A 20,434-nucleotide genomic window follows, 5' to 3' on the forward strand; every position below is an offset into this window, starting at 1 on the left:
CAAACTGCACCACATGTGGGGGGCTGAGGCAGGGGTTGCTGTACCTTGTTGGCGAGGTTGTCCTCGGGTGAGATGACCACCGTGCTGATAACCTCTCTCTCCTCGCTTTTCTCCTTAAGTTTTGAAGATGGCTTTGCCTTTCTTGCCTGTCTCAATAGTCCTTATTTCTTCGTCGGCTGTTGTGAAAAAAGAGACAGAAAATTGGCCCCAGTCTGAGAACTTGGCTTGGATAGAGACGCGGAAAGTGTTCCGAGCGGCAGTCAAGAGATGTCAAACAGAACACATCTTGTCGATAGAACTAGCCAAGGTCTAAAGAGACTAGATAGATGGCTGGGGCGTGTGTTGGGGGCATGATGGGCTGAGAGTTGAAGAGTCTGCTGCTTCATCTGAAGGCGAAACAGAAGCAAATATGGGCCTTATTGTAGATGGGTGGATGGAGGAGATGACCAGCCGTCGATAGTCGGATAACCATTTTTCAGTATCTCATCCATGGCGGTAGACTCGGGCTCGTTGTCAGATCTGACACTGTCACTATCACACCACATTTGACGCGAGATGGTGCTCGTCAGAGAGATGTGTAAAGACGTATAGTTGGTAGGACCAGTCTCATTATCTGCATCTCTGTCATCTTCGTGATTTTAGTTGTCTTCTTGGCAGTCTTGCTCCTCCTCGCCATCTCCGAAAGGCATTCTCCCTGTTCCACCAGGAATCTCGATTCAAAGTCCCGCCTTCGCTAGTGGATGAATAGAAGGTTTGCTAGAGATCTCATCCATATCTCCAAAAAACATATTTATATGTTCCTTAAAGCCATGACCGCTGCTACCAGACTGCTCCTCATCGCCATGATCCCAGGCATGATTTGCCCTCACACCCCTCAAGCTTGATTCCTCTCGGGGCCGCTATAGCAGCATCCAGCCTGTTCGAACTTTTCAATCTGAGAGCGCCTGAGATCAAAGTATTTTGAGATCACTTGCGCCATTTCATAGCTGGGCCCGATTCAACGGAGCCCTCTATCTCCAGTTATGGCGATCCTGCAGCATGGCCTACCTACTTCATGACCTTGAGCTTGAGTGGTTTGGTATATAGGCAGAGCCGATACTTGGTAAGTTCAACCGGTTAAGCCTTCTCCAGCGATTTGTGCTGATGACGGAACTTCGTCATCATCCACTGTTGAATTTCAACCTCTACCTTGATCTTATCTCTGTTCCTTTTTCGTATGGCACACACTAGATATAGGAGGCCTCATCGTTCCAGACCAGCAACTCTCTCAAACACAGGGCTTGGAGATTCCGAGCGCCGCGCCAGTACCCGAGAAAGGACGATGAGGTGCTGTCCACGCCTAGAGAAACGGGTTTCTCATCATCATTTTCCAAAGGGTAGCTTTTCAACCCCCTTTCGATTCGTAGGGGACAGGACGTAACGAGTCCTGATCCAGCATTAAAGGGAAGTCTCAAAGCGATCGGTTCTGCAGAGTCTGCGTAGGTAAGTGGTGGGTCCAACGGCTTGGATTAGGAGCCTGAGAGACGGAAAGGGGACATTAGGGTGGTCAAGACAGGGGCGGCAAGGGTGAGGCCAACTATGCCAAGCCCAAGATGCTATCAAGACGTACGTGATGCTCTTGGAGAGCGACCAGGTCATGACTGTTGATTCTTGTGGAGAGGATAAGAACGAGGGAGAGGGTTGAGGGGGATGAGGGCAACGCCAGTGAGGTAGGCGTGGACAGCTAGCAACGCAAGGTTTTTCACTAATCAATGTCGTTTGCGATGAGTGAAGCTCTCAGAAAACTCGTAGATCTCGTGGTGAGTCATCTCCTGGCGACACGTAAGAAGTGCCGCAAAGTACAAATCCTTCACGGGGACGGGCGGGCAGGTCGTCAAGTCAACCCCTGAGAGTTGAATCCCCCAACCAGTAACTCTGCCGGTAATATCATCACTAGATCAATCAAAAGCATTGAAACTCCCTGAGAGGTTCACTTCTACAACAAAATTGTTCTCATCTATCCCGAGGCTCCAGCATTGAGACCAAGGTGAGGTCAGGGGAGGTGGTATAAGTCAAGGTCGACCCGCTTTTCACAACGACTTACATGAACGTCATGTCTTGGATCTCCTGCTGAAAACAACTACCTATAGTCCAATAAATCACTTTTAGCCCAAATTTGAGGTCCTTTATGATCCTTTCACCGAATTATAGCCCCAAGTTATAGAAGGAAGCCATTATGACGTCCTGGCTGGATTCAGGCAGACGCCCACCCTGGCTGACCCTCATATCATTGGCTGGCTCGAGGTTGGCACTCCCAATACGGGCTGTGGCCTGAGGACGCTAGTTCTCATCGAGCACTCCCTGATATAAATTGCTCCTCCTCCTCCCTTCTCCTCCCCTCTTTTTCTTCTCCTTCTTCTTTTCTTTCATCACATACATCTCACCATCGAGTGACAAGCCCCCCACCCCTTATCAAGACTATACATACTCTTACATACACATCATGGTTTCTTCAGGCAGTGTCTTCTCTGCCACTCTACAGGAGATCACCAACACCAAGCTTGATGAACTCTCCAAGAGACGTTCTCGCTTTGAGGAAGCAAAGTCTTCCATACTTGCCTCTATCCAGACCGAGGATGATGCCGTCAAGCGTGTCATCACCTTGAGTGATGGCGTCAAGAAGTGCTTCGACATCAAGCTCGACAAGACCGGCAAGGTCATGACCGAGCAGACGGGGCATGGAGCACTGGAGATTGAGCTCAAGAACCTCGATCGCTTTCTCGACCAAGCGAAATGTGACCCGTCAGTCTCCTCAAAGATGTTGGATGCCTGGCAGAAGTCCCTCCTTCGTCACTTGGACATGCAGTCCCTTCAATTTCAGTACGCTGCTTTATACGCACAGCTTGTCACTGAGTGGCTGTCGGGTGATAAAGAAGAGGAGGGTGCTGGTGATGATGTCGAGATGGGTGAACCCTTTGAGGATGTTGGTAGCGCCGCCAAATTGGAGTCTAGGATGAAATGGGAGGGCGTGGCGTTTGAGGCTGCTGATGTTGACGAGACTGCACTGAAGCAGTACCTGGATCACCTTTTTGGCGTTGACAACAAACACAAAAAATACGTTGCCAGCGCCCTGAAGAAACTCCGCAGGGCTGTGTATGCGTTCGAGGCGCAGTTGTCGACCCCCAACCAGTTCAGCGTGCAGACCTTGGGATGGGTCATCAGAGGACTCCTGTCGTCTGATCTTCTCTCCGACGAGAAGCGAGAGGTTCTCAGAGACTTTCAGGGCAACCATGTCATCCTCAAGGAGATTGCTGATGTCCTTGATATGCGCATCAGTGCCCTGGGTTCGTGGAACTGGAGCTCTGACGCGGTTCCACTCGAGATGAGACGAAAGATCAGCGGTGTTTACAACGTCCACCTTCAGGAGGATCTTCTCAACGCCATTTTCCTCCAGTACATCGGTGTCAAGTGGAGTGTCTTTTTCAAAGGTGTCTTTCAGGACTTTCGTGACTGCGAGGATGCCTGGAAGTCTACGCGTGCCGATATCCCCAAGATCGACAAACGGAGACTCGGTTACTACCTCGGACCTCTGTCGGATTCTCCCTCACTGCAGTCTGCCAGGACCAAGATTTACAACTCCAAGTTCTTCATGACTCAGCTCATGGATAACTTGGAGCAGGGTACGGAGGTTGCAGAGGGTGAAGAGGAGGCGGAGTACGAGAGCTTTTCGGCTGTCAGTCTTAAGAGAAGGGGAAAGGGTTTGGGACCAGGGGGTGCCATGCGACATCGAAAGTTGGCTAGTAAGGCTTGCCGCAAATCGGCGCCATCGACTGGTGGGATTCGGGTGGCTTCATTCATGGAGGAGGACGACGACGATGATGAGGATGAGGATGACAGTTATGATGATGATGAGGACGATGAGGACGACGAGCCACTGGGAGAGAGAAACCCAATGACTCTCAAGCAAGATCTCTTGCATCTGTTGTCGACGGAGATCAACATCAACACCCAGCTGTACGGTGAGCTGACAGCCTTTCATTCCGTCTTTGACAACTGGAACTCCCTCCTTCCGCACCAGACCGTGTGCACCATCCTCGAGTACTTTGGTGTGTCCGAGAAGTGGCTTGGCTTCTTCAAAAGATTCCTCGAAGCTCCTCTGAAGTTTGTCGATGACGAGAATGCAACCCCACGCCAGCGACGCCGAGGAGCACCGACTTCGCATGTGCTCAGCGATGTCTTTGGCGAGACGGTTCTGTTCTGTCTTGACTTTGCTGTCAACCAGTCTACTTCTGGAAACAGACTCTGGAGGGTCAAAGACGACGTTTGGTTCTGGACCCATGATCACAAGATGGCCGTCAAGACATGGGAAGTCCTGGACGAGTTCAAGACCATCACGAGCACAGAGATCAACACTAAAAAGAGCGGTACCATCCGAGTTGCCAAGGACCGTGATATGACGCTTTCCATCGATGAGTCCCTCCCCGAAGGCGAGATTCGCTGGGGCTTCCTCCGTCTCTCGCCGCAGACTGGAAGGTTCGAGATTGACCAGAAGATGGTGGACTCGCACATTGATGAGCTTCATAAGCAGCTTCACGATAAGCGCAAGAGCATCCTCGCCTTCATCCAGACTTGGAACTCGTACGCTGCCACGTTTTTCACGTCAAACTTTGGCAAGGCAGCGAACTGCTTCGGCCAAGAGCACGTGGACAACATGCTCTCTACTCATGAGCGCATCCAGCGGCAGGTCTTTTCTAAGCTGTCGGGAGACGGCGAGGAAAAGGTGACCAGTGTTGCTGAGTATCTGAAGAAGGAGATGAGCCGACGCTTCGGCATCGAAAACATTCCTGACGGGTTCCTCTACTTCCCTGTCGACCTCGGAGGTCTGGACCTACAGTCCCCATTCGTTTCACTCCTACAGATCCGCGAACAGGTGTACAAGTCTCCCTTGGAACCCATCATCGCCTTTGAAGAAGCAGAAGTCGAATCCTACAAACGTGCCGAGAAAGCCTTCCTCAACGGAAGCATCAACAACGAACGCTACTCCCTCGACGACCCAGACTGGAAACCAAAGTCCGAACACGACCAAGAGAACTTTATGCCGTTCGACGAGTACATCCGCTACAGAGAAGACTTTGAGTTCAACCACTACCGCAGGAGCCAGAAGCTGCGTAGCGTGTTCCGTCGGTTGATGACGCGTCCCGAGGAGAAGAGCATAGACAAGGATGACGGAAAGGTGTGCTTGGCTCTTGATAATGTCAGTAGCATGTCCAAGATTCGTAGCTGGCATGGTATGGAGCCGTATTGGAGGTGGGTGGCCATGGTGTACGGGCCAGAGATTGTTGACCGCTTTGGGGAGCTGAACATTGTCGATTCGGGGCTTTTGCCCATGGGCATGGTCAGTGTGTTTAGGAACAAGCGTGTCAAGTGGTAGACACTCTACCCAACGCCTGGTCAATTAGGAGATTGGTACTTTTGGACATTCTTTTAGTTTGGATTTGTTGTTCACGTTTAAGGCTGGTCCTGTCACGGATTTTCTTCCATAGTTTCTATCAGATTGTGCAATAAATCGAAAATGTTTATACATGCTCTCGTGCCGCCTCAAGCAGCACCCCTCTTCTAACCACCCCCTCTTCAACTTGAGAACCAATTATCAAGATGCACCGCTCTTAACAGTATCCTCAACATTTGGGTCAAGACGCTTAGCATCGGCCACGGACATCATCAGGGTCGGCGTAGCAAGTTCCAACGCCATCAGCGCACTGGAAACCGCTCTGGGCAATCTTCTTGCAGGCGGCCTCCCACTCCTTGCCGGCGATCTTGTCCTCGGCGGTGATCTGGGTGCATCGTCCAGAGGGAGTGTCGTAAGCGGCACCACCCCACTAAAGGTACGTTAGCTAGGTTCAGAAGGGTGAAAGATTTTGACGTACCTCGAACTTAGAGTCGTTGTAGTCAGTGCAAGCGTTGGTGGTGATGCGCCAGTTGTAGCTGTCGCCGTTGTGGCAAGTGCACGAGTCGTGCAGGTCAGCCGCACTATAGAAGTCAGTATATGGTTGTTGTACGCGATGGAGTGTCCTTACGCCAGAGTGAGGAAGAGGAAAACGCTAAGAGTCTTGGCCAGCATCTTGAATGAAGTGTATCTTGTGTTGATGAACTGAGAGCAACGATTGATAGTCTAAACGAGTGACTGATAACGAATGAATGAATGAATGAATGAATGAATGAATGAATGAATGAGAGTTGGTAGTTGTAAGCACAATATTAATGAGTGTCTTGGAGAACAACAACACCACAACGAGCAGAAGACAACCAACTTATATCACACCAAAAGCCTCCTTCCCTTTTCTCTCTCATCACTATCTCTCCTATAATACAACCTATTAACGCCAAGACCACCCCCCATCTTGAACTTTACTGAACCCACGCGCCTGAAACACCATGATGACGCACGCATCAGCGACGTCTAGATGAATACGAACCTCTGAAACTAGACAATCGACGAATACAGCAACGGACTTTTCCGACACCGTCACATTATCCTCCAATCTGGGAAATTCGCATCCCACATTCCCATTAATCATCTGATCTTGGCTCCAACGGCGATTCCGGTGATAGTCATCGTCGCATAAACCCGTCTACAGGGGTCTTGAACTTTAAATCGACCTTTTGAGGCATACCATCCTTGTCGATTTGAAACCCGGACAAGTTTTGTCCGTGTGGGACAGAGAATCTCGGTGACGGAATGCAGAGACATGAGTGGTCGCCTTGCTGGGCAGAGCGTTACAAGACGTTGACATTGTAAATGGGGTTCCGTCATCCCTTTCATCCCCGAACTACTACCGGAACTCTATCTTTGAGTTTGCATGGGGACGTTTGCATGCTACTGACTATCAACGGGGAGGCCGATACCTCCGACAACTTGAGGGGGGCTTAGATGTCTATTGTTGGACATGTTCGTCTTGTCTTGAATGATAAAAGGAACTGGGACACCGGCGTCTGAAGTTGAGTTGACACAACGCTCACCAACCCACTCACACTCTTTAAGCTTCGTTCTTTTACTACGCTCGTTGACGTGCAATTCATACACATTCACTCTTTGATCAGAGACATTGTCTTCACATTACATTCTTTATCTACATTATCCAACAACCATCAAAATGCTTCCCTCTGTTGCTCTCACTCTTCTCGGCCTCGTCTCGGCCTCCAACGCCGCTGTCACCAAGCGAAGCCTCTCTCCCGATGAGGTCATTGTCCTCGGCCACGATGGCTCTTCCCAGGTCATGAAGACTGCCGAGTTCAACGCTCTCGAGAACAAGCCTGTCGCTCCCGCTCCCGCCAAGGGCTCCTCCAAGCTCCGCCGCCGTGCCTGTGAGAAGTCGAGCGAGGTGCAGGTCACTTCTGACAAGGAGTTCCTCAACTGGGACATTGCCATCTCGCCTGTCGTCAGCAGCACCGGTGGCAAAGCCTCCGTCACCGTTTCTTCCGGCTACTCCCTGTCAAACTCTATCTCTGTGGGCACTTCCTTCTCCGTCAGCGCTCTCGAGGGTATCCTCGGAATGTCGCTCTCCGTCGACTACTCCGAGAGCTGGAGCACCAGCCAGGACCAGTCTCTCACTTTCGAGGTCCCTGCTGGTCAGCACGGTGTCATTGTCAGCCAGCCTTACGTTCGCCGTGTTGAGGGCAACTACCTCGACGGCTGCACCGACGACTGGAAGAAGACTGGCTTTGTCTCCGATACCTATGAGAGCCAGAGCTACGGTAACCTCCAGTGGGTCAAGGGTCTCATCCGCCTTTGCAACAGCACCGAGTACCCTATCCCCTACTGCAACGGTGAGGGTAGCCACAAGTAAGCGGCTGTGCAGGTCTTTTGTGGGTAACGTTACGGGTTGGATAGTTGGGGGTTTCAAATTATGCAGAGTTGTGCAGGAGGGATATTAATACTAGATGTATTATAGTGTGTGCAGTTGAATAGAGGTGGACTTGCGATTTTCGTTTTGTGGGTTGCATGGCATGAACATTCAATAAGGAATTAGAACGGTTCCATATAAAGAAGGATTTCTTCCGATTTCCCCGTTTCTTGCAGTGCTAAATGGAAACAATGTAGTTGTGAAGCATAATACTGAGAGGTTTCCTCGGCCAAGGCCCAGTGACTCACCGCCTTGATATCACAACTTGGGAGACATGCAAGAGGCAGACAAGTTTACATGTCTGACAGGCAAACCCAGGGTAAAAATAGAATGCCTGCCATGCCTTGGAATTGGCGCAAAGGCTTGAAAGAGCAAAAAGAACAGCTTTTGCGTCATCCGGAATTCGAATCCGAGCCTCAACTTCTCTCTAATGGAAGAGTTGAATCCTAACCCCTAGACCAATGACGCAGCTTATTACACAACATGATTGTGTGATGACCACGGCAAGAAATTGTGGTTCATAAAGAGAAAAGGCGGTCAAAGGTGAGAGGGAGGTTATTAGCAACGGTTTAGCATAGAAAAGCCTTCATACACCATCCAGGCAAGGTAAACCACTTACCCTATCTCAAGCTTAGAAATTTAGCGACTCGGTTTCAAGCTTGATTATTTTCCTGCCAACCTGTAAATTCACACAGGTTGCCTGTAGATGGGACTTCGGGTTGTTCAACTCGTCAATTACGGCGTTGCCGTGCATGGTGTAGGGGTGGTATGAGCTTATTCACGAGTCTACAAGCTGTCTATGTTCCCACAACGCACAGCCTAGAGAACCTAAACTTTACCTCGGCTGCACTGTCACAAGGCGCTCAGAGGCACAGACACACCCGTTGTACTATGATTTGCTGCCGGCTGTGCTGGACCACCTGCCCTGGACCAGGGGTATTCATTGAGACCGGGGGGTAATTTAGATCAAGGGTGCAAATCTTATTCTATATTTATGCAAACTACGGAGTAAGCGAGCAAAAATATGTTCAGGCCATCCGTGCCGCGCTGGTCAGGGCGCCCTCGTTAATCGCCCCATTTAGCATTTAGCTAGACACTACGATCAGTGCCGCCCTTGCAAATCGTGGGGTCGTTAGTATCATACTTGGCATGGCATGCTTTGACCTTGAGTGCTAGCGACTCTCCTTGCTCATTACCGACTTTGACCCAGTGTAGTTGCCTATGGGCTGTTAGGCCGCGTTGTACAGTCCAGTTGCGTTATCGTAAACCTTACCCGAGAACCCAAGGAACGGGTTGTTGCGGCGCACCCAATTTCCTTGGTTTTTTCTTGGCCAGTTAAACAAGACACCTGCGGTGACGCAGTTGAACCATTCACTCCTTAAAGTCTATATCATCTTCAGTATCTCAGGTTCATCACTGCCACTTGGCAAGCTTTGGACTTTTGGGAAATCTAGATGCATATGAGGCTGGCGTTTGAGTTCCTACCCAGTGAAGCACACTAGTTTGGGTGATGGTGGACCGTGATCAGATCATAGCAGTCGGTTCTTTTCCAAGGACCATGGAGATTGTAGGCCAGCACGGGGATAAGCCCGAGCACTAGATCACGTATTTTCTTCTGTGATGTGTGAATTGTATTGCTATTATTTATTATAAAATGTTAAAAACGAGATTATTCCTCATAGGTGTTGTTTTGTATGGGCGGGCGAAGTCGGTGCAGCGGCAGTCGAGGACGAGCTGCAAGGTTTGCATGGCATAACAGCCATGATGGATCAAGTCTACTAGTTCGCAGATAACTGGGACTTCTTCTGTAGCTCCAACAGTTCTCTGCCTCGTCTCACAATTCGATCGTTGAGCAGAAGTGGCTCCTCTCCCTGGCCATCAAGTGCCAGGTACATCATGAAAGCGCCCAACTCTTCAATGTGGACGGACCAATTCTCTCCCATGACTGCCCCCAAAGATGTCACAATACCGAGAAATCCGCTGCCGAACATGGTCTTGGGTACTACACCTCCGGGCTTCAGGACGAAAGCCTTCCATACATCGGGATGGCTCTCGGCAAGCTCGAGGGTTTTAGTTTCAAGCTTTCCCTACACTGTTGTTAGATACCTTTGCAAACAAAGCCATCGGTTGAGTTATACCTTGATCTTTCGCGGCACGCTTCCCCACCATAGGTTTGTCTCTTGGTCTTGACGGACAAACTTGCCACTCAGTTGGACGTAGTTGAACGGGCGGCCAGTGGGCTTCAATACTCGCACCATGGCTTCTTGAAACGCAAATGGGTACTCCAGGTCGGCTTGAACATCACCGCCATATGATCCCATGGCCCTGTAGCGTGTCAGTGGATATGTGACTGGAAAGGGTGTCCTGTCTTTTAATAACGTACCAAATCATGCCAACGGCGTCCGCGTGTGCGAGTAATAGGTCTTCGGGCCATTTTGAAAAGTCTTTGATTATTACAGACTTGAGTTTTGGGTTGTTTGACACGTCGGAGGGAAGTTCTCGACGGACAAAGGCGACGACACTGGAGATTTGAGGGTTTGCGAGGCACTGAAGCAGGGCTTCGCCTCCAATCATGCCACTCGCACCGACAATAAGGACCTTCATGGTGAGCAATGGAACAATGATGGATCTGAACCGAACGAGATAATAATTCAAGACCAAGGTACGTATTTATATCTGATCAGGATTGATTGCCGAGAATCAGGAGACAGCTGAAGGAGCGGAGTTTTGAGGAGTTGCTGGCGGACTTTTAAATAACTCCACTGGCCCGGGTGGGAATGCGATCGCCTAAAGTAAGCCATAGTAAGCCATCGCAGCCACCGAGGTCATGATCGTCAAAGAGTTGCGACATCTTTCAGTTCTAACCCAAGATTGCCACAACAATGAATTTGAAGAATCAGAGGATTTCAGCGATAGGAATCTTTACAAATGTAGGTACTGTGATCGTGGTGCATTGTAGCAGATGTCACCTGTCGTCAACATCGTCCAGGATGGATCGTTGTTATTCTTTCTCGGCTCAGGCTGTCGTCGCGACAGTCCAGCGCCATTCCCCGCCTCTCCTTTCGCGTGGGGACAGCCAGGATACACAAGAACTCGAAGAAGATAGTTGTCAACTCAACATTAGCAACTCGAAGGACTTATAAGTTGTTAAACTCTTAGGATGGGGGTGCCTCAGGCGATGTGGGCGGGTACCTGCCCCCGGTCCCGCAGGTCCACCCAGCCAATGATCACCATGATCGTCCACTTGGTCATCTCCACCCACCCAGACTTGAAGCGTATCAGCATTCACCAGTCAACTCTGCAATCTCAATCACTTTTCCCAGCATCCAAACAATCCCATTGCACCTAGATATTTAAACCTCAATTCGAAGAGACCTTATCGCCAGTGGCGTAACGGGTTAACCGTTCGTCCCGTGCTGTTGGGGGACTTACCGCGGCACCTCAAGGGGTGCCGAGGCCGGTAAATGGACCATCTAATTTGTTGGTCTGTAGTTCGAATCCCCGTCCTAGTTTCTTTACTTCTTTCTCTCTACCTCTTTTTTTTTTTCGTCTATACGACCAAGAGCTGATTACTTGTATTAAAGAAAAAGCTAACTGACATCTCGTTTCGTTGTCGAATAAAAAATAGCATGCTGCTCCTCCTTCTAGCTGGGTGGCCGGACACAGCTATGTCATATCCTGCGCTTCCTCCTGGTCAACTTGACTATGGGAATAAATTTAGCCTCAAGTGATCGACAGGGGCCGATCGAATAAGAAGGAAATTGATTGTCTTGTTGCATTCTCTCCGCTCGGAGCCAAGCGAATCTAAGTCTGTATACAGTCTTGGCTTTGGGTCCGTCATTGGTCAGACAACTCATGCCAAGTATTGAGTGCAAAGTAATGCGCTGGTCAACTTACATGTCTCTCAAGTATGCATAAATAGAGGGACATGGCCACTTGCTAGATCTCGCTGCTCGGGGAAGGGGGTAAGAATGAGCAGGGCTCACTGCTAGACAAGGGCCTCGCCTTTGCGCTTCCATCTTATTAGTGGAAATCGGTGAGCGCGCCATTAGTGGCTCATCCAGTGCTTTGACACTAGCTGCTCATTTTCGTCGATGACTTCGCCGTCCAGTGTTCCTAGGGGCCCTAGATGAGCATCGGAAGCCATTAGCTCTCCCCATTCGGGGATCTCCCGCATCTTTCGTTCGGGCACCCTAATGCATGGAGGCTTTGTGTTTCACTCCTACATATGAAGGAGGTCCAGGTGATGCTTAGACACAGGTACGACAATGTCATTGTTATTTTTCTCATCGCAAAAATGGAAAGAGTATTATTGTAGGAAAGAACACAGGTTTTAACGTAGCCTTTGACGTTGAACTCTATGAAGAAATTTCATGATCCATAAGTCGGCATGTAGAATTAATTTAGGCCACCCTTACTTAGTTTCGGCGACAGAAAGGTGTTACCATCGCTGTAATATAGAAGGAGTTCTCAACATGTTTGTCATCAACCCAACGAGTGGAGTTTGTCCAAGCGACGATCCGAGGCATAGTAAGATCTCAAAACACACGAATCAAGAGTTGGTCTTATATGAGAGACATCCAGGATAATTTCCATAGAATGACCATTTCATCTATGATTCTCATCTCGGTTTTTTGTGCTTCTCTTTCTTGAGTTCACTCCCAAGTTACATCTCACAAGCTTCATCACCTCTTTTAACACCCATCTTCAATCACAAGTTCAGGGTAAGAAAAGTCCTTCTAAAATGAGAAATAACCACTTACAAAGGACAAATGGCTGAAACGCAGTCCCTTGCTCAACGGCAACTTTGTGCCGACCAAGTTGGGGGCGGGGGATCTACTCTGGAGAAATGCCTCCACGGGAACTCAGCCGCGGAAGAATCCCAGTCCACCAATTAGAGGCTCGAACTAGAACAAGCTTAAGCCACTTTAGCTAGAATCTATCTACTTGCCGCACAGCGATGACAGTCTACGAACCTTGCATCGCGGTGGATAACCCCATGTTTACATCGACAGATGTAATTTAGACTGATGAGATGACCTGGGGAACATGTGTTTATGTGCGGAAGGGGTGTATGCTTTGGGGGTGTAGCTCCGAGAGAGACTGTGCGTTGATTTCATATAAATTGAGTGCAAAGTCGAGCTGTTTTTCACACTTCATCACCAGATCTTTCTCATCTGTCTTGGCTATACAGCTTCTTTGAAATAGTCAAACTGTCCCTTCATCATGAAGCTGTCAATCTTTGTTTCCGCCCTTTCCCTCGTCACAGGCGCATTGGCAGGAGCTCTTGAGCTTCCTGCTGGTGTTCCTCGAAGCGTGGATGAGTTTCGTGAGAAACATCAGTACACACCGCCATCCAAACGTAATCACCGCAAGGTGTTTACCATCAGGGCTTCCAAGAACGATCATGATGATGTTTCGTCCGAGTTCTACAAGGGCTTGAAGAGGGCGAACAAGGGAGGTACACTCCACTTGACCAAGGGACATACATATGTCATTGGAAAGCCTCTTGACTTGACTTGGCTGGATAATGTCCATGTTCATCTTGATGGAGAGATCAAGTTTACCAATGATACTGCATACTGGCAGAAGAACTCCTTCACCCATCCTTTCCAGGTATGTCACCACCAAAGAGACTCAAGTGCACGACTAATTTTCAAAAGAACTCTATCATGTTCTGGAAGTGGGGAGGCAAGAACATCAAGATCTACGGTAACGGTGTGCTGAACGGAAACGGTCAGCGTTGGTGGAACGAGTTTGCCGGCAAAGAGATATTGGACAAGACGAATCAGTACCTTCGTCCCATTCTCTTCTACGCCGAGAACGCAACTGGTTTGGACATTCAAGGAATTCACTTCAAGGACTCGCCATGCTGGACCAACTTTGTCGTCACCTGTAAGTGTTGCCACATTCACTCACGAGAAGTACCAAGCTAACATACCATCAGCGAAGGACATCTCTTTCAAGGACGTTGTCTGCACGGCTCACTCCAACAACGCCACATCTCTGCCCAAGAACACCGACTTTTTCGATTCTTTGAATGTTGAGCATTTGACAGTTGAGCGTGCCTGGGTTGATATCGGTGATGACTGCTTCTCGCCCAAGAGCAATGCTTCGGATGTCTATGTCAACACCATGTACTGCAACGGTATGCTACCTTTCTGACTCCTAGTTGATAGGTACTGACGAGGCGTAGGAACTCACGGACAGTCTATTGGATCCCTTGGTCAATACAAGGGCGAAAAGTCCTTTGTCAAGGACGTCGTCATCGAGAATGTCTGGATGCTCAACGGTCAACACGGAGCCCGTCTCAAGACCTGGGCTGGCCCAGACGTTGGCTACGGCTTCATCGACAATGTCACCTTCCGTAACTTCTGGGGTGGTAACAACGAGTACACTGCCTTCATCGACTCGTGCTACTTCAACATTGACGAGGCTACATGCGCCAAGTATCCCTCGCAAATGAACATCACCAACATTCTCTTCGAGAACTTTACCGGTTACTCATCTGGCAAGTACGGTGATGCCATCGCGAGGTTGACTTGCAGCAGTAACCCCAACGCTGTGTGCGAAAACATCAAGTTCAAGAACTTTGACATCAAGACACCTTGTGGTGGAAAACCTGTTGTCATCTGTGATGGTGTTTCTGACATTGGTATGGACTGTGTGAGTGCGACTAGCAAGGAAGCCAAGGCGGCATTGGCAAACAAGTGCACAGCTCCTGCGGCTTCTGTGAGTCCATTCAAGGTCCGAAAGTTTCATGAGTAAACGAGGTTGAATGTCTTGGTTTTGCTGGGGAAACGAGTGGTTGCATTGCTGGAGTAAGCTGATAGGAACGTGTGGCATACTACGTGTTATGGTTGCCTACTCAGTTCGAAAAGAAATAAAATCTGAATAATAAAATAGAAAATTCCTTTTGACCAAGTTGAGATATATTTTTTCCCCTTCTTTGCTTCTCAACAAAAAAGAGTTCAGCCTCTGGCGTGATGTCCACACACTAAAACGCGGTCGCGTCACTCCCTCCCGACGCTGCCGTCATTTAAATTTTTTCAACCGAGGACACATTTCATCAATCTCAACTCCTTCATCAACACTTTATTTATAAGTATCGTACTATCATCATCTATCTAAGATTAAACACTATTCGTTACTCAAGATGCCCCCAGTCCGCTCCGCCAAGAAGAACACGGCCGCCACCGATGCAGCCCCTGTCGGCAAACGCCCTAGCACCATGTGGCTCAAGCCCATTCCCAAGGGAGACAAGGAAGCCTTCTTTAAGAGTAGCGAGCGTGACTGGGACGACAAGTACGAAGCCAAGATCGGAACCGCGACTAAGATCATCAAGTTTGGATCCGAATTCATCTTGACCGAGTGAGTTTTCTGCCTTGTAACGCGTTCATTGTTGACATAGGTATACTTCTTAAGTCGCCACGTCGATGAGATTTTGGCCCTTGGTCCTGGCGTCTGCGGAGGCCTTTGGCAATTCATCTTTGAATACAAAGACGTCAGTTACGACGCGAAGAATAGCGCCAAACTGACCACTCAGTCTGTCATCCGTCTGGCCAAGGCATGCCCCAAGCTCAGGAGAATCGAGCTCCAAGCTGCAACCGAAGTCAAGGAGGATGCCCTCCTCGCCTTGTTCGAGAACTGTCCCGCTCTCACGTACATTGAGCTCAGCGCCCTTTCCCACGGAAACGACATCACTGGAACGTCCCTTGATGCCCTCCGGGAGAACCCGGAGTGGGCGCCCAAGCTCAAGACCCTCATGCTTGGTGAAAAGGATGACAAGAAGGATTTCATGAAGGCCATGCGCGCCTTGGGCAAGGAAAGACAGGCCATGACAATCACCCTGATCAGTCGACAAGAAGAGAAGAGGTATGGAGATTGGGATTTGGTGACGACGAAGCAAAACTACAAGAAGGGGCGCAAGCACGGCGACCCCTACGACGACGACAAAGACCCTTTCTATGACTTCAACAAATACGGATACGGCCGCTACAACCGCTTCTGGTAGGCCATGTCTCGAAGAGGCAGGACGAGGCAGGACCTCTGTCAAAGTGCTTATCCCTCTCGCGGGCGTGATGGGATAAGTTCATTGTGTTACAAGGCATTCTAGAAATGCCGCCTAGTGTGTTAGATACCCATTGTGTTCGCTGATACTGTGTCCGATGCCTTCTTTTCAAAAGAAGGCGTCACTATAAATATATAAAAGCAGCAACGATGTGTCCCATGGTGATGTTTGAGTGCATGTGCATCACTAACCCACGCGAAGTCGACATTAACCGACGCGATCCTACGTGTTTGAGAGTTGGGGAATCAGCCATGGCAATCCACGATTCAGAGTCCTTTGTTTTGTCGGAATGGTCATGGTTCACTATCCCGCGAATTGCCAAGCCTACCTTCACTGTTTGCTGACGCGTGTCCCTAGCTCTGACGTCTTGTTTATTAATCGCAACTCTCTCTCTTCCAGCCTCGCCAAACTTTCCTTCTTCAACATCCAGCCTCTTGACGACTTTTAATCCAGCCTTTGGAAAACCACCCAGAGCATCGACTCGCAAACCCATCTGTTCTAACCCGACCCTTCCGCTGCTCACTATGCCTGCCGACTCGGACCCGTTGATCAACGACAACGCCAAACTCCAGACTTACTATGCCTCCCTTGAGTCTAGAATCGGCTACAAGGTGTTCCTTGGCGATACGCGCCACTTTGGCTACTACCCCAGCGACAAAAGCTCGCCCTTCCCCATCGGCCGCGCTCTGAGAGCCATGGAGACAAAGATGGGCGAGCTGTTGAATCTCCCCCCAGGCGCCAACGTCCTCGACGCTGGCTCTGGTGTCGGTCATGTGGCTCTTCACCTCGCCAGGGAGTTCAAGTACCGCATCAAGGCTGTTGATGTCGTTGAGCACCACGTCGCCAAGGCCAAGCGCAACTTTGCCAGATCCGGGCTATCCGAAGGACAAATCTCGGCGAGTCGGATGGACTACCACCACCTCGAAACCCTAGACGACGAGTCTTTTGACGGAGTCTACACTATGGAGACTCTTGTGCATGCCACGGATCCCAAAGCTGTCCTCGCGGGTTTCTTTCGCATTCTTCGCCCAGGTGGTCACGTTGCTCATTTCGAGTATGACCATGAATTCATCTCTGACTCGACCGAGGATATGGCCAAGTCAATGAAGAAAATCAACGACTATTCTGCCATGCCGACTAATGACATCTCTCACCCTGGTGTCTTCAAGGAGATGCTCGAAGAAGCGGGTTTCACCGACGTCACGGTCCGGGACTACTCAAAGAACATTGTCCCCATGACGCGGCTATTCTATCTGGTCGCCTACATCCCATGGCTCCTTGTCACCTTTTTTCACTTGGAGAAGCACTTCATCAACACGGTGGCTGGTGTCGAGTCGTATCGTGGACGTGATCGTTGGCATTATGTTGCCATAACCGCCAGGAAGCCAGGAGGGCCCATCGAGGAGCCCAAGACGCGGTGAAGAATGGAGTGATTTCGATAGAAGGCTAGCTTAGATCTTGATTGGCGATGTTTAGGGGTGACGGCCAATGGTTTTGCAGCCTCCAAGCTTGTCAACTGTAGGGTATACCCTCCGGATAGGAACGCGATATACTGCAAATATCACTAGAATAATGGCTCATTACCTATGCCCCATAAGGTATATAAAATCTACAATAGTAGCTCAATGCTTCAAAGTTATTTTCTATGTTATTCTTGTTGCCGTTGGAAAAGAAGCATGAGGGTTGTTGCACGTGCGGTGCCACGCCTCTCCTCGGGACCCCGTAGATCAAAGTGAATGTCCAGGTCACTAATCTATGTCTTGGGGAAACCTAACCTCCCAAGATTCACCAGATGTTTCATTTCCTTGATATAAATGCGTCAAAGACGATGTATTGTCCGAAAGAAAGGATCTAAAACAAAGTCAAACTTCTCCTTGTCACTCGTCCTGGTGCCCAAGCATCTACTCTTACCCTAAGATCCAGACCTCATAACTATTTTGATCAGCAGCTAGTAGTAAGAAAAGATACCCCTAGAACGTAATATTCATGCCCTACTGACCTCCTCAACCCCGCAGATCTAGATTGAGCACATGGGTTGGGATTGTGATCCTTCACATTTAGTACGCTGCTCCAGAGTGGGAGTGGGGACTTATCAGAATAACCTAGCAATTTGCCATTCTATTGAGACTCCCCACTGGAAACCATTGTTCTTGTTCGTTTCTGCTCACTATGTTCGTGATACTAGAGCACTGCAGAGTATCGATAGTCTGGCAAGAGTCCTGAACGCTCTTTGCTCAATACAGTCTTCATACACGAACTTGGGAGGGACGCTTCCAACAGGAAATTGTCTTGATTCTTACGGCGAGGTAGGCGTAAAGCTAGCCTGACGAGTATCTGCTCACCCTGCCGGGAAAATCTGCAGAACAAAATTTGTAGGCAGTGCCGCAGATAGCGCCAGAATGCATGTTCAGTAACGGAACTAATGTGGAAGACCAACAATCGCTCAGCCTAACGTCCTGGAGTCGGCAGAGACCAAGAAGAACAGCTGAACTTCTCGGTGTTTCGCAATCTCAACAATATGTCCAATGCAACAGTTCTTAAACCAAACCGGGAAACTCCGTAATTTGTGCAACTCCTCTCCCTGAGTTGATATCCACAACCATTGAGACAGAGGAAGCTTGGCGGTCTGCAGATCGCCATGTTTGTTGATTCATGTCACCGGACCCCAATTACTCGCTACTCTGCATGTCGGACATCAACAAAGTGCCACCAAATGAAATTGACCAGTTGCCTCGAGGGATATGCAGGTCCGGGGCCCATGAGCACATGGCAAGGCTTGATGGCGCCGCCTCCGACGTAGCTGAGAACTGACTAACAAGACTCCAACGAGGCGCCAGCCAGAGACCAGCTAACGGTAGTCGTGAATAGTTACAGCTCTCCTTCATTTCATGACTAATGCCACATGGACAGCTTCTCGTAGCGTGCACACGAGCCAGCTGCGGGGGGACGGGCTACCTGAATCTCCCTTGGCTGCGTCGAGGCTTGCGGGGAAGCGTTGGACCAATACGGAGTAGTAGAAGAAGCTGATGAAGAGTACCTCGGCAGACGTGACATCCAGCTTTACTTGAGAGTATCTCTTATCCATAACAACTGGGATCCAACTCCACAAGTCTCACCGCAGCTCAATGCACTCGTGCTCAGCCGCCTGATCCGCTCTCACACCTGAGAGCTGCGGCGACGGCTCCGCACGGGGTGCGGGCTAGCAGCCACCGGCCGGCAAGGATGGACCTTCGGACATGTCGAAGCCGGGGGAGTAGCGCTTACTTCCCCAGGAATACGCTGGGGGGAATCGACGTTAACTTAGTACAACACGTGGCAGCCAGTCTTTTTTTGCGGGGTAGCTTGTTCCCCCGTTGTCGAGGAAAGAAAAAATATTGACGGAAAAGGGAGACGGAAATGTAATTGCAAAAGGTAAACTGAAACAGAGACGCAGGGCACGAAAACGAGGGATGTACAAAGGGCCTCGGATTATCGTTGCCGCTTACGTCCCCGTCAAAAACAAACTCCCTGATGTCTTTGTTCCGTGGCGAGTTCCGCATACAGATCTGCGTGCGCGCGTTGGACGCATGGCACAGTATTGGGGCTGGCTTGGACGGCTTAGCGCCCGCAGCACCCGTTGGGCACGTTTCCAGACCTCCCGTGATACAATAGACTGCGAGTCATTGTACGTACGGTCGTCGTCGTACTACCGTCGCTAGCCAGAGGAGACACAAACAACAGCAGCCGCCAGACTGTCACATCGGGCTCCTACCTGCGGCCGGAATGCTCGGCCTCGTTAACCCGGCAGAACAGGACAAGCTATTTTCAGGAGCTATACTTTTTGAACCTACCCCGCCTTGGACAGGCAAATCCCAGTCTTGTGCATATGCAGTATCACTCGAGTTTGGACTCTTGGTCTGCTTCTCTGGGGCACAGCCTCTGCACTTGCTCGGTTAGTCATTCTCTCGTAAGACCACCTCCGTGTCCCAAATAAAAGAGCACAGCCTGCCTGGATTGCCGAGAATCTGGCAAGAGAGATCGGCAAAGCTCTCCCCGCATTCTGGGGTACATGGGAGAAGTGGAACCTTGCGGGGGACCGGGGGGAGGTTATTCGTCCGGTGACAAGACTGGAGATAGGACCCATGGGCGTCCTTGGCGTGTGTGACCCCGCGGGGGACGTCGTAATTTGATGGGTTAGAAGGGGCTTGTTATTCCTCCTTGGCTTGACGTGAGTGGTGGGATTGCAGCTATGAGCACCGGGGGCTCGGGGAGATGGGACTTCCTGATCCATCTTTGCCAGGCGTGGGATGGTGCGGAGACGGTTTGCCCAGGACGGCTTGCGTGGGTCAATTGTGACAGGTCGAGTCATGATCTTGGGGTGCGGATATCGATATACGAGACTGGGGAGAAGAGAGTGAGCAATTGGCTCAGGGGGAGAGAGGAGGAGCTCTGGATGAGAAGGAATGAGCTCTGAGTGAGAAAGAAGGAGCTCAAGAACAGA

General features: G+C 50.0%; 7 protein-coding genes across 7 annotated transcripts; 5 read left to right on the forward strand and 2 right to left on the reverse strand.

The window, feature by feature from the left end:
* Positions 1 to 2,482: 2,482 nt before the first annotated feature.
* NECHADRAFT_48219 (uncharacterized protein) lies at positions 2,483 to 5,410 on the forward strand (the record flags this gene model as incomplete). The annotated part of the gene is made up of 2 exons (XM_003043709.1): positions 2,483 to 3,667; positions 3,845 to 5,410. 2 exons carry the CDS (start codon positions 2,483 to 2,485, stop codon positions 5,408 to 5,410), a joined length of 2,751 nt encoding a protein of 916 aa, XP_003043755.1.
* Positions 5,411 to 5,678: 268 nt separating this feature from the next.
* On the reverse strand, positions 5,679 to 6,100 carry NECHADRAFT_48278 (uncharacterized protein; the record flags this gene model as incomplete). Its single annotated transcript, XM_003043841.1, has 3 exons — positions 5,679 to 5,858; positions 5,907 to 6,009; positions 6,057 to 6,100. 3 exons carry the CDS (start codon positions 6,098 to 6,100, stop codon positions 5,679 to 5,681), a joined length of 327 nt encoding a protein of 108 aa, XP_003043887.1.
* Positions 6,101 to 7,133: 1,033 nt separating this feature from the next.
* NECHADRAFT_48384 (uncharacterized protein) lies at positions 7,134 to 7,826 on the forward strand (the record flags this gene model as incomplete). The annotated part of the gene is made up of 1 exon (XM_003043710.1): positions 7,134 to 7,826. The coding sequence occupies one exon, from the start codon at positions 7,134 to 7,136 to the stop codon at positions 7,824 to 7,826; it is 693 nt and encodes a 230-aa protein (XP_003043756.1).
* A 1,835-nt stretch (positions 7,827 to 9,661) lies between these two features.
* Positions 9,662 to 10,487, reverse strand: NECHADRAFT_84476 (uncharacterized protein; the record flags this gene model as incomplete). Its single annotated transcript, XM_003043842.1, has 3 exons — positions 9,662 to 9,970; positions 10,022 to 10,208; positions 10,267 to 10,487. The coding sequence occupies 3 exons, from the start codon at positions 10,485 to 10,487 to the stop codon at positions 9,662 to 9,664; spliced, it is 717 nt and encodes a 238-aa protein (XP_003043888.1).
* A 2,622-nt stretch (positions 10,488 to 13,109) lies between these two features.
* Positions 13,110 to 14,651, forward strand: NECHADRAFT_48173 (glycoside hydrolase family 28; the record flags this gene model as incomplete). The annotated part of the gene is made up of 4 exons (XM_003043711.1): positions 13,110 to 13,499; positions 13,547 to 13,778; positions 13,831 to 14,031; positions 14,080 to 14,651. 4 exons carry the CDS (start codon positions 13,110 to 13,112, stop codon positions 14,649 to 14,651), a joined length of 1,395 nt encoding a protein of 464 aa, XP_003043757.1.
* Positions 14,652 to 14,946: 295 nt separating this feature from the next.
* Positions 14,947 to 16,096, forward strand: NECHADRAFT_101487 (uncharacterized protein). Its single transcript, XM_003043712.1, has 3 exons — positions 14,947 to 15,254; positions 15,309 to 15,758; positions 15,898 to 16,096. Exons 1-3 carry the CDS (start codon positions 15,040 to 15,042, stop codon positions 15,971 to 15,973), a joined length of 741 nt encoding a protein of 246 aa, XP_003043758.1. The 5' UTR covers positions 14,947 to 15,039; the 3' UTR covers positions 15,974 to 16,096.
* Positions 16,097 to 16,478: 382 nt separating this feature from the next.
* On the forward strand, positions 16,479 to 17,534 carry NECHADRAFT_101488 (uncharacterized protein; the record flags this gene model as incomplete). Its single annotated transcript, XM_003043713.1, has 1 exon — positions 16,479 to 17,534. One exon carries the CDS (start codon positions 16,479 to 16,481, stop codon positions 17,373 to 17,375), a length of 897 nt encoding a protein of 298 aa, XP_003043759.1. The 3' UTR covers positions 17,376 to 17,534.
* Positions 17,535 to 20,434: the final 2,900 nt, after the last annotated feature.

This window comes from Fusarium vanettenii, assembly GCF_000151355.1.
Source record: "Fusarium vanettenii 77-13-4 chromosome 9 genomic scaffold NECHAsca_27_chr9_1_0, whole genome shotgun sequence".
NCBI lineage: Eukaryota > Fungi > Ascomycota > Sordariomycetes > Hypocreales > Nectriaceae > Fusarium > Fusarium vanettenii.